General features: G+C 39.1%; 1 protein-coding gene across 8 annotated transcripts in view; it reads left to right on the top strand.

The window, feature by feature from the left end:
• LOC134208779 (homeobox protein PKNOX2-like) overlaps positions 1-6,117 on the top strand; it is a 246,262-nt gene extending 240,145 nt beyond the window's left edge. For 7 of the 8 annotated variants that reach the window (XM_062684714.1, XM_062684713.1, XM_062684709.1 and 4 more), the window contains 7 exons: positions 4,305-4,449; positions 4,526-4,795; positions 4,862-4,946; positions 5,009-5,394; positions 5,504-5,569; positions 5,630-5,702; positions 5,771-6,117. In XM_062684714.1, the coding sequence (XP_062540698.1) occupies positions 4,305-4,449; positions 4,526-4,795; positions 4,862-4,946; positions 5,009-5,394; positions 5,504-5,569; positions 5,630-5,702; positions 5,771-6,060 (1,315 nt within the window). In that variant the 3' untranslated portion in view covers positions 6,061-6,117. The remainder of the gene's footprint in view (positions 1-4,304; positions 4,450-4,525; positions 4,796-4,861; positions 4,947-5,008; positions 5,395-5,503; positions 5,570-5,629; positions 5,703-5,770) is intronic. The other variant, XM_062684716.1, reaches the window with a different exon arrangement.
• The last annotated feature ends 5,993 nt before the right edge of the window (positions 6,118-12,110 follow it).

Below are 12,110 nucleotides of genomic sequence, written 5' to 3'. Positions count from 1 at the left end.
TGTTCTACAAAGTTGTAGCGCAGCTTATTCCAATCAATTTTGTAAAAAACTTTTTCTGTAGCTCTTGAGTTAGTTGATTTAGAGCAATTTTACCTAATTGGATTAGGATGTACCTCAAAAAAACAGTATTTTTATCTACTTTTTTTTTATTTTAGATTTTTTGAAAAAGTCGTCCTCAGGTGACTTTTAGAGCTCAAAAAAATGCAACTTTTGATGGGTAAATATGCTCAATATCTTTTTCCGATAAAAAGTTATAAACGTTTTTCTGTCAAAATTACATTTTTTTTCATAAGTTGATATCTCCGGTTAGGGCAGACCAAACAATATATTCACACGGCATATGAAAGAGAAATTAATATTCTTTATTGTGTCAAAAAATTGGGGATATGTTATTTTTTTATCTCAAGTTTAACCAATTTTACTAAAATCATGTTTTTTTTTAAATAAATTGATATAACCCGACCAGGGTTGTAAATTTTCGGCAGCACTGGATGAAGGTGATGTTTTTTTATATCATGTTTTTATTTTCTTCCTGCTTTGAAATCAACCTCACATTCCCGGAGAGGCAGAAAAGTAAACAACAGAACTCACATCACCCACTGCGCCGCGAAGATGAAATTTACCACAGCAAAATGTACACATTCACCCACCAAATTGAAAAAATTCACCACGCGTTTAAATGGGCCACTCACAGTCATACGGTACGGCGCGAACTGAGCAGCCTGTCAGAGCGACTTGTGAGTGGCTGAATGCGAAATTGAACTGTCGGTGTTGGAAGTGATTTTTCGGCTGCACCCAGTCGCACTCACCACGGCGGCGATGAAGGCGACTGCAGATTATACTGAGATCCATGTTTTTCACTGCATTGACTGTGAAATATTTCTACCCTGAACCCGACAACGGAAGAAGATACAGACGATATTCTTATAGCAAAACACGCGTTTTAAAAGGCCCCAAAAGTCTTCAGAAGGTGACATTCGTTAAAAATAAAAAAAGAAATAAGCAGATCATAAATATTGTTTTTTAAGGGACACCCTAATCCTGGTAAGTAAAATTACTCTAAACAAGTGAGCTTAAGAGCTACATAAAAAGTTTATATAACAAAATTGATTGGAAAAAGCTGCGCTACAACTTTGTAGAACATTTTATGTCAATATTCCGCAAAATAAAAAAAATAAAAATTTCATATTTTTTAAAAATGGCCCACCCTATTTTTCGGTAACTCTATAATAAGGGCCCAAGTATCCAGAAAAACTTTGTAAAACAAACTTTGTTTCTTAAAAGTATGCTTCAGACCGAAAATGCATCTTTTCTCGTAAATCTTGCAATACGATGATAATAATAAAACTTATAAAAAGTGTTAAAGCTGTAGATTTTTTATTTTTCATTTCTCACGAATGTCATCTTCTGGAGACTTTTGGGGCTTTTCAAAACGCCTGTTTTGCTATAAGAATATCGTCTGTATCTTCTTCCGTTGTCGAGTTATATAGATTTATTTGAAAAAACATGATTTTAGTAAAATTGATAAAACTTGAGGTAAAAAAAATAACATATCCCCAATTTTTTGACACAATAAAGAATATTAATTTTTTCTTTCAAATGCCGTGTCAATATATTTTTTTGGTCTGCCCAAACCGGAGATATCAACTTATGAAAAAAATGTAATTTTGACAGAAAAACGATTAGAGTAGAGTGGGGCAAGAGTACGCACTTAGTTTTCAATCGATCATGTGGCCCTTATGAAGCAAGCTTCTGCATATCAAATCAATGTCGATGATTCATTTACTCTTCCTTTATGTTACCCAGTGCAAAAAATATTGAAATTATTGATATTCGTTTTAGTAGAACCCTTATTGCAAGACAAGTGAAAAACGCACTCTTACCCCACCGGTGGGGTAAAAGTGAGCATCGGGTGGGGTAAGAGTACGCATTTATCCAATCATGTGCTTTAAGTATATATTAACACAAATAAGAGTTAATAACATTTAATTGATGTTCAATGAGCATATATTAGGGAACGTTTAAAGATTACGTAACTCTTAAAGGGGGAGGGGGTCCTAAAACTGTGCACTTCCATACGAAAAACCATTGTTTTTTGTATATACAAAAAACTACAGAGGTAAAAAGATATATCAGGTTTCACGTGGCGTATACAAATAAATTTTCCTTAAAGAAAGTCCACCAATCACGTAATGTGACTATATTACACTTTTTGTATGAATCCTCTAAAAATTATATGGATCGTCATACATCTCGCAACCCCTCCCAGCTAAACGTTGCGTTATTTATGAATGTTTCTTTAGATTAAATGAAATTATCATTTAGATGAAATTGTGTTTTCGTACTATGTTTAGATGTACAACAAGTCCTAATACAATTTCATTATTTCGCTTCAGGTTCTTTGTTCGCTAAGTCCTTTCTAACACCGAATTACTTCAATTTATCCTAAAAACTTGTTATAATTTAGAATTCTGTCCCTTTTTTCATAGTTGTGAATCTTTACGCTTTGGAAGAAGTCTTATCTTGGCCGGAGATACGGGTTTGACATCAGAACTTGAAGATTCATATGCGTACTCTTGCCCCACCGGTTCCTGCGTACTTTTACCCCATAGTCCCAAAAATTATTCAAGTAATGGTTTTGACTTCTTGGAAAGTCAACCGAACTGGTGTTCTGCACCATAAAGTACTCTATACAATAGGTTTTCGAAATGGTATAATGTTCACCTGATTGAACGTATGGTAATGAAATACAAAATGCGGAAACCTAAATATTTTTAGCAAAATGACCAAAAAATTATCTAACTCCATATCTCACTTGTTGTTTAATCAAATCGTTTACAATTACACATGATAATAGTTGGCCAGAATATCTGTCAAACTGATACAGTGCTGCTAGTTTATCTTTTTTTATTACTTCAAAAAATCGAAAACGTACTCTTACCCCACGCGCACTCTTGCTCTACTCTATAACTTTTGATCGAAAAAAGATATTGAGCATATTTACCCATCAAAAGTTGCATTTTTTTTGAGCTCTCAAAGTCACCTGAACACGACTTTTTCGAGAAATCTAAAACAAAAAAAGTAGATCAAAAATACTGTTTTTTTGAGGTACACCCTAATCCAATTAGGTAAAATTGCTCTAAATCAGCCAACTTAAGAGCCACAGAAATTTTTTTTTCAGCGAAATTGATTGGAATAAGCCACGCTACAACTTTGTAGAACATAACATGTCAATATTCCGAGAAATAAAAATAATATTTTCAAATTTTTTTTATATGATGGGTCACTTTATTTTTCGGTAGAACCATAATGATGGCCTTACTATTTCGAACAATTTTGTAGAACAACAGTTTTTTCTAAAAAATATAGTTTTGGCGTAAAATGCATCTTTCCGCATCTGTATCCTGGTCCATAGTGCACTGTAAATCTATGGATCTGTATCCTGGACCATAGTGCACTGTGTTAAATATTTATTATCGAAATTCAGCCTTTGAAGTGAGTTGTTGACTATCTACTTAATGATCAAAAATGATCTAAAACATCTTTGGTGACAAGCAGATATTTTGGGCGTGATAAAAATGCTTTGACTTCAAAGCTTCTAAAACTGCTTCAACGTTTTATTATCAAATTCTTAAATCTCTTGTTTCGCACACTTTTATTTGAGCTAATTATTCCATTTATATTCATTCAAATTTAATTACCCTATTATGAGAAATAATGTAAGGTTGAACAAATTCGACATCAAAATTTATATGCATCAGGATTCTCAGAACTTCAGACATAATATATAGAAAATAATATGATGCAACCGATTAGGAGAAGCCACTACCCTATCCCTCAGGCACCTCGCCTCAATACGTTCATAAAATGTGATTTCGAATGCACACGTTATTCCGATGTAGTTACGTCGGATATTGGACTACAAGTAAATATACCGACATCGACATGATGTTTTACAAAGCTCCTTGGGACAATCGTCATCCCCAATCACCATCGTCGTCTTTCTCGTCATCCATTCGAATCCATCCAAACTGACGGAACCACCCAGGGAAAAAGGAAGGGGCCTTCACAAAGGCACACTGAACCAGGCAATGTTGAAATAACTGTAATATCTTTATTACGACCAGGACAGGGGAGTATGACAACGTACAATACTGTCCTCCGCTTCGTCGATTCCGTTTGTAAAAGAAGCTAAGGCTAAGCCAGAGCCTTTTCATATGTTGAACCGGAATGCATTTCGATTTTAGTTTTTTTTTTTTGTTCGGTCTGCTTCCTAACAATCGTCTTCGGTTTCTCTTTTACAGACATCCACTGTTCTCACTATTGGCATTGCTACTAGAGAAATGTGAACAAGCAACACAAGGCTACATTCCCTCCTCAAATTCGTCCAGCCCGAATGGTTCCAGTAATGGTACGAGCGATGGCGATAGCTTTGCCCGGGATATTCAGGTAGGGCGGAACAAAAATGTTGGTTTTGATGAGAACTGAAGTAATTCAATTCAATTTGGCTTCTGGTATTTATTAGGCGTTCGTGCAACTGCTGGAGAAGGAAAAACGCCCCCTATTAACTAATAATTCCGAACTGGACGGCCTTATGATCAAAGCCCTGCAAGTGCTGCGGATACACCTGTTGGAGCTGGAAAAGGTGCAAGAACTGTGTAGGGACTTCTGCACACGCTACATTGCCTGCCTTCGGGGAAAGATGCAATCGGAAAACCTGCTTCGATCAGATTATGCCTTGGAGCATAATAATAATCTGTCGAACTCCAACAGTCCCATCAATAGCCCGGAGCAGGTTAGTACCACTTTCGGTGAATACGAAATGCATGGGAATAATTTACACGGGTCTATCAATCCTCAGGATCTCTCCGGCAGTGCTCAAGGATTCTACCAAAACACCGACTACCTGTCCGCAAACGATACCAATGAATATAGCAATATGCAAGGTAAGATTCCCATTAGGCTGGTCCATAATATTTTTGATTGATAGTTTCGAACCTAAACATAGTAGGCTCCTTCGCTCAGCCGCCGCAACAGTTAACATTGCCGATAAACCCAGTTGAATCAGTACCACAAGACCTTTCCAATCCGAATGTTCCCGTAACTGCCCATAACCAGTTTCCAGCAGGTTTGTCTATCCCTCCAAACACGCCCCACCTCTCCACCCAATCGCAAATCCTAGGATCGACCCCTTTAAACCAAACTGGCATTAGTTCATTGCCCCTGATTGACCCCTTTGTAAACGGTCAACTGTCCCCAAGCGGTAGCTCGGACGACCTCGACGATTCGGAGCTCGATGGCAGCCTTGATGAACACGGGAAGCGAATCAAACGCGGCATTCTGCCCAAACACGCAACCAGCGTGATGCGGGCCTGGTTATTTCAGCACCTAGTCGTTAGTATTCGCTTCCAATTTGTCGTTTCCCCTGTTTTCAACTAATTTTGATTTTTTCTTCTCTTTTTAATTTTTTGCACGCCCGCCCTCTCCCGTGGACTCGCCTCAGCATCCTTATCCTACTGAGGATGAGAAGCGTGCATTAGCCGCCCAAACCAATCTCACGCTATTACAAGTAAGTCGCGGAATCAACGCATGTTTCCCAAGCTAACCACAATTTCTCATTCGCTGACAGGTCAATAACTGGTTCATCAACGCTCGACGCCGAATCCTGCAACCGATGATTGATCATAATTCCGACAGTTCCGGTAAGTTATCTATCTTCAAAACTTCTCAAGACAACCGTATTCACGTTGACTGGTTGTCATCCATACAGCGCAAAGTCCACCGCCCGCAGATCTACAGCAGCAAAGTAAACGCCACTGGACCGCCGATAACTTCCTGGGGGCGGTACCTTCCCCAAGTCATCTCTATCAGTTGGCCAACATTGAGAATATTAGCTCCAACGTGAACCGAGCTGCGGCATCCAGCTCGCGCCATAAAAACCCTTCTTCATCCTCTTCCGGAAATACCATCACTGGGCCAGATTTCTTCCTCCATCCAGCGGTAAGTTCCGAAGAAGAATCGAACGGATCCAGCCATAGTCATCTGGTTGGCGGGCGCTAACATCCACGCGGACTGTTTACCGCGAAAACTTTGGTGCAATCCCAATGCCATAATCAGGTCCAGTTCGAGGGATCACTCGTCTTAAATTAATTCAGTATTTACTCGAAACGAACCAAGAAGAGATAAGGCATTTATTTCCTTTAATTTTACACTATTCGGTGATATAATTGTTTTCGGTTCCACGCGTAATACACGATTAGGTACGACTTACGAGCCAATTACCGGGTAATTAAGTAGGCATTAGGGTCAGTGGGTCAATGCAAATGGCACCATTATGAGATAGAGCGCACGAGCAGCGTTTGTTGGAAGTACGTAAAAGTTACGTTGATTGTTGCACTTATTTACGCCGCGCTATCTTGTTCTGATTAAGACCGGGATTTAACCATTCGGGCAAAATAATTTGCGAATGATGATGGGATGACAACGGTCAATCAGCTATCATGGGTGCAATAACCAGCACCCGGGGATGGTTTGTTTTTCACACGAGTATGGCATTCAATTTGAAGGCCGCGCAGATAGGATTCCATGTTAATTCGTTTTTCGGACTCTGGCAAACTTCAACAACTTTTGGTTTTCGAGAGTTTATACTTGGGAAAACGAATCAACATGATTGTTTATCTCTCAGCACGAGCGCACCTTTGAATCACAAAGTTTGCCTCTGGCGTGTATAAAAAAGCAAGCCTTTTTGGCAGTGTGGAACGAAATACAACCAATACCATAATCAATGAATGGATCAACAGACTATTACAACAGTCGCGGATTTCGCGAATTTCACGGATTTGTCGTGGATTTGCTCTTCCAGTTGCGAAAATCGCGGTTCCTTGAAATGTTATCGAGAAAATCGCGGATTTATATTCTTACTCTCTCGAGAATTGCAATTTAGGATTTTTTTTAAATTGATTGGATAAAATCAAAATGCTAATATTTATTATGTGAGTATATGAGGAGTAGGCAATACTTTGGTATCCAAACACATTATACCCTTATAATATTTTAGTTATCATATGATTGTTGGTTAATTATTCACACAATATTTTATAGACCATCTGTTGACTTGACAATATGATCCAATTGTAATTCTGGATTTACGGGACGACGAATTGTGTTTAGAAGTTAGTCTTTGTTTTTAATACTTTTGACATTTGAGGCGAATTATTATTACAATTTGGAGAACAACACTTTGTCTATTTTGCTTTCCATTATTTTCCAGATCAAATGCATTGAAATTCGCACCTGGGAACGCTGGAACTGAGCTAAAGCATGCTGGTTGTCGCACGTCAGCATGCTAGTTATTATCAACTCTGTCCACTTGGTTGAGCAATAGAGAAGCTCTTCATCTTTTTGACTTTCTACTGCATCTACTTATGCTTGATAGGGATTCCCAGTACACCATGCTGGTTATTCCAACTAAGTAGGTAGGTAGGTAGTACAGACTGAACACTTAACACCTAGGCAACGGACCCAGCCAACACAAAATCATCGTACATGGTGGAGGCGATATAGGCGCATTCCTCCATTTGACTGCATGCAAAATGTGCGTATATGTCCTCCACTTTGTACACTTATTCGCTATGATATACGATCTTGTGTTTGCTGGGGACAGGACACATAACACCCAGTGAACCGGTGGAGAATTTTTCGATCACGAAAAGTTTCCTCTTTGCCGAGGCGGGAATCGAACCCACGATCATTGCCCATGCGTTCTTTATCTAAAATATTTAAATCAACCCGAGTGGATTTTTTTTCAAACGTGACATTTGAACTACTGGACCGATTTCAAGGTGTTCTCGTGAAATAACCATAAAATTAAAGTTGATTTTTTATGAATTCGCAGAACAATTTAATTTTCGCAGTTTCTAGGTAAGGGTCTGCAATGACTACATGCTTAAATTTCTTTAATTGATCTTTAAATTTTACTAATATAGGTATGAAAAAAGAGATGTTCTACAACCTGCTCCAAAGATACAGTTTTTAAAATGTAAGTGAAAGTCTTCGAAGCACCATACAACCCGATGGTGAATAACCATGTGATTCCATGAACATTGATAATCGGTCAAGTAGTTCAAAAAGTATCTTTTAAATAAATATTTTTTTCAAATATGTTGATTTTTTCGACCACCCTGGATCGAAATGATTGTATAAGACAAAATAAAAACGTGAGTTTATTTATTTTCTAAAAAGAATGATTCTACCAAATATTGCGAAATCAGAGATACAGTATATGTGTTTCCCATGGAATAGCTGATTTTTTATACAAAATTAATACGATTATCAAACAAAAGTATACAAAGATGGACAAATAAAATGTCATGGAGTTGACAGGCCTGAATGTATACTTTCAGAATACGATTGAAATTTTTGCTAATATGTGCTACTAGCTGTAGTAGAATGCTCAGAAAAATATCACTTTTTATTATAAAAAAACGTTTATAATATGCTTGAAAAGGAAGCTATCAACCATCTTATGTAACCAAAAAATGCGCCATCCAACGACCGTGAAGCGATGCTAAGACACTTTTTGAAAATATTTTCAATTGATGAAAGTGGAAACTAAAAACTTTTTTTTTTCGGGACCACCCTATCTAAATTTAGTAATTTTGTCATAAAACATTTCCTTTATGAGATAAAATAAATGTTTATTAAGCAAAAATGCTTAGAATTAAATTCTCTACAACTTTGTAGAATAATATGATCTCCTAACTCAAAAGATTTAAAAAAATCAAAAAAAATCACAAAAAGACCACCCTAATGGCAACTTACACCAAAAATAGATCTTTTCTTGCAGATCATCGGAGGCTACTTTAAACATTTTCGCCATTTAGGTGTCTTGTTGATATTTGGATGGCAACTTTCTGTTTTTTTTTTATAAAATCAATAACGTCAAAACTCTAGCACTGATGGTTTTCGAGTTATCGATTTATGTCGTGGAATTTGACGAATCCGACCATTGTGCATTGCTTGGTTTGATATTTTTCTTTAGCTTAGCCTAGCTTAGCTTGATTGACTGTACACATCGTAGTTGCTAGTCGTGATTGGCCGAGAAACAACAATTCTCAGGTACTTATTCAAAAGGACGTTGTAACCGTTCGTAGCTTCAGCTCGAGGTTTATGATTAACCGGTGGCTTAAGCGCCACTTCCGGGATCCGGAAGACCACCGGTCGAGTTCTTTTGCCCGACTAATACTCGACTTCTCTCCTCAGGGATCACTCGATAGCTGGCTGAAACTTAAAATTTTGCTTTGCACCAAGTGCTTCTCCAATTTGGCCACCTCCAAAACTACGTTACCCTCAAACTCTTCCAACCCGCCAATAGATCCCGGCAGAAATTATGCAAAGCGAGTGATCAACGTAGTCAACGGAACGGAACGGAAAAGCGAACGGAGTGATCTCTCAGCGATTACTCCAACTAAGAAAACTACTCGATCTTCTTACTTACAATTCATGGGATTTATTTGTTTCGGGTTGAACACATTTGGAATTGGTACGGATATGGAAATGTTTATCTAGATCATGGCCATGTTTACACACTAGTCACATACCTGCGCAGGTTTTCTTCTTCGTCGACTTGCTGGGTTTCGCCGGCGCGATGGCGGCAAACCGGTTCGGAACGATGGCGTCGAACCTGGTCGTGGCAATTTAATTCCACCAGTTAATTTTCGTTATCTTTGCAGATACGTATTTCGACCACAACTGTGTGGTCGTCTTCACAGTTGTGGTCGAAATACGTATCTGCAAAGATAACACAGTTGTGGTCGAAATACGTATCTGCAAAGATAACGAAAATTAACTGGTGGAATTAAATGGACAGTACTTAATTCGTCTTAGACGGTTTAATACATTCCACTAAACGAGCTTAATATATTTTTCTGTTCGTGGCGATGGCGGCGAAGCTGTCCTTGACGATGGCGGCGACAGAAGAATCGCCTAGATGCAGGATGGTGCGCAGCTGGACGGAAGGCCTCCGATTTACTCGTGAGAGCTGCGTCGACGGATGTCGCGCTTCCCTGGTTGATTTTCCCCTCCGGACAAGGGCCAACGTACCTCCGCACGGCTTTGCTTTTTACGGCTATGACCGCCCGTGATGACGGGAAGAAGATGTTTGACGGCGAAGAATGAACCATGAGCTCGCCCAACTCTACCGCGAACCCAGTATCCAGAAGGTAGCTAAAGCCGGAAGGGTACGATGGGCAGGACATGTTGCAAGAATTCCGGACAGCAACCCTGCAAAGATGGTGTTCGCTTCCGATCCGGCAGGTACGAGACGGCGTGAAGCGCAGCGAGCGAGATGGGCAGACCAGGTGCAAAACGACTGGGCGAGCGTGGGGCGTATCCGAGGATGGAGAGATGCGGCCTCGAACCGTGCATTGTGGCGTCAAATTGTGGATTCAGTGTTATCTGTTTAGATGGTAACTAAATAAATGAAAATGAACGCCCGTGATGAAATGAACCCTCGCCTTCGGTTCCAATCCGGCACTGTGGTACGCAATTGGCGACGTATTCCACGCGCCGAGTTTTCCGAACGGTCCGTAGGGTTCGGAACGTTTTGGACCACCGTCGATTGATTGGCGATCGACGGTTCACTTTTCGCTTCTCTTTTTGACGAAACTTCACCACACTACGTTTCGCTACCCCGAAGGGCGGGCCTTGACGAGCGCACGGACTCCACAAAAAACTCCTCGAAACGATAAAACGGCGGAAATGCCGTAAACCCTTTTCGTCGACTCCGAAATTCCAGCCCGTACCAAAAAAGCGCCACGCGCCTAAAATAAAACTCTTAAACTCGCAAAACTTCTAACTGCCAGCCGTTATGGAAGCGAAATGACCGAGTTTGAGTTTGTTCTTGAACAAGAAACCTTCTACAACAATTAACCCATTATTTAGCAATTGCGCCAATTTAAATTTCAAATGGCGACATAGAGTTCGCGCCTTCGGAAACATCACATTTACTACATTGAACATTACAAAGTATCGTTGCCATATTGAATTTGGCTGTCGTCATAGTACTCAAACATCACAACATTTAGTCGAGACACAAACCATGTGGACGAATTGCTGTTGACACGTATCGAATTTAATTTGAATTTGAACCTTATTTTACTTAAAAAGAAAAAAAGGTCAAAAACTACAAATATCAAATTCAACCAAAATAGACGACACGTAAAAACTATTTTCAAAAACTTATTTACACTTGATTTTGCTTAAAAAGATAAAAACATCTGAAGCTACGGAAATTTACGTAAATTTAAAACGGCAAAAAACGTAAAACGTTACAACGTATGTGATTTTGTAAACAAAGATTCAAACGTCGATTTGTCCAATCTGATGACACTTCCACACAAACCAACACCACCAACAGATAGCCGAAAGCTTCCCCCACCTGCCTGTAGTGATGGTTTGCGTGGGAGTGCTATCAGATTAGCAAATCGACGTTTGAATCTTTGTTTACAAAATCGCATATGTCCTTTTGAATAAGAACCCGAGAAATATGCACAGCTTTCCAATTGAATAGTTTTTACGGGACTATTCTCACTGTACAAACTTCCGAGTTTCTTTAATTCAAGACCAATAAAGATGCCGGCCACGTCCTCACACTCAATTAGGATAAGGAGAGGAAAATTAGTTCGACACTCATTGCTACAAGAGACCAAGGAACCCTCTGCAGCTCCATGAGCGCACTGGAAAGGAATAGTATATAAGTTAGGAAGGAAATCTTTTGGAAATCGCCTTGGTATGCGACCAATTATTTCTTTTGAAGTCTAACTTAGTTTCCCGAAGATTGATTCGATATCTTAACTACTTCGCGACGATTAAAACACGCACTGCAGTTATTTGCTCGATGGCTACTGCAAACTATTGAAGATCGCGCCTGTTCCAACCAGATCAAATCACAATACATGCGCATGAGCCACAGAACACCAAATATTTAGATTTTTTTTTTTTCCTTTCATTTTCGTGACGACTTAAACAAGCACTGCACTTACTTGCTCGGTGGCTACTCTATTTTACCGGTTAATAACATTTCTGCCATTTCGCGGTCCAAAATTTCTCGT

The sequence above is a fragment of the Armigeres subalbatus genome, chromosome 2 (assembly GCF_024139115.2).
Source record: "Armigeres subalbatus isolate Guangzhou_Male chromosome 2, GZ_Asu_2, whole genome shotgun sequence".
Lineage (NCBI taxonomy): Eukaryota > Metazoa > Arthropoda > Insecta > Diptera > Culicidae > Armigeres > Armigeres subalbatus.
The sequence above is the reverse complement of the archived record's forward strand: the minus strand, read 5'-3'. Positions and strand labels throughout refer to the sequence as shown.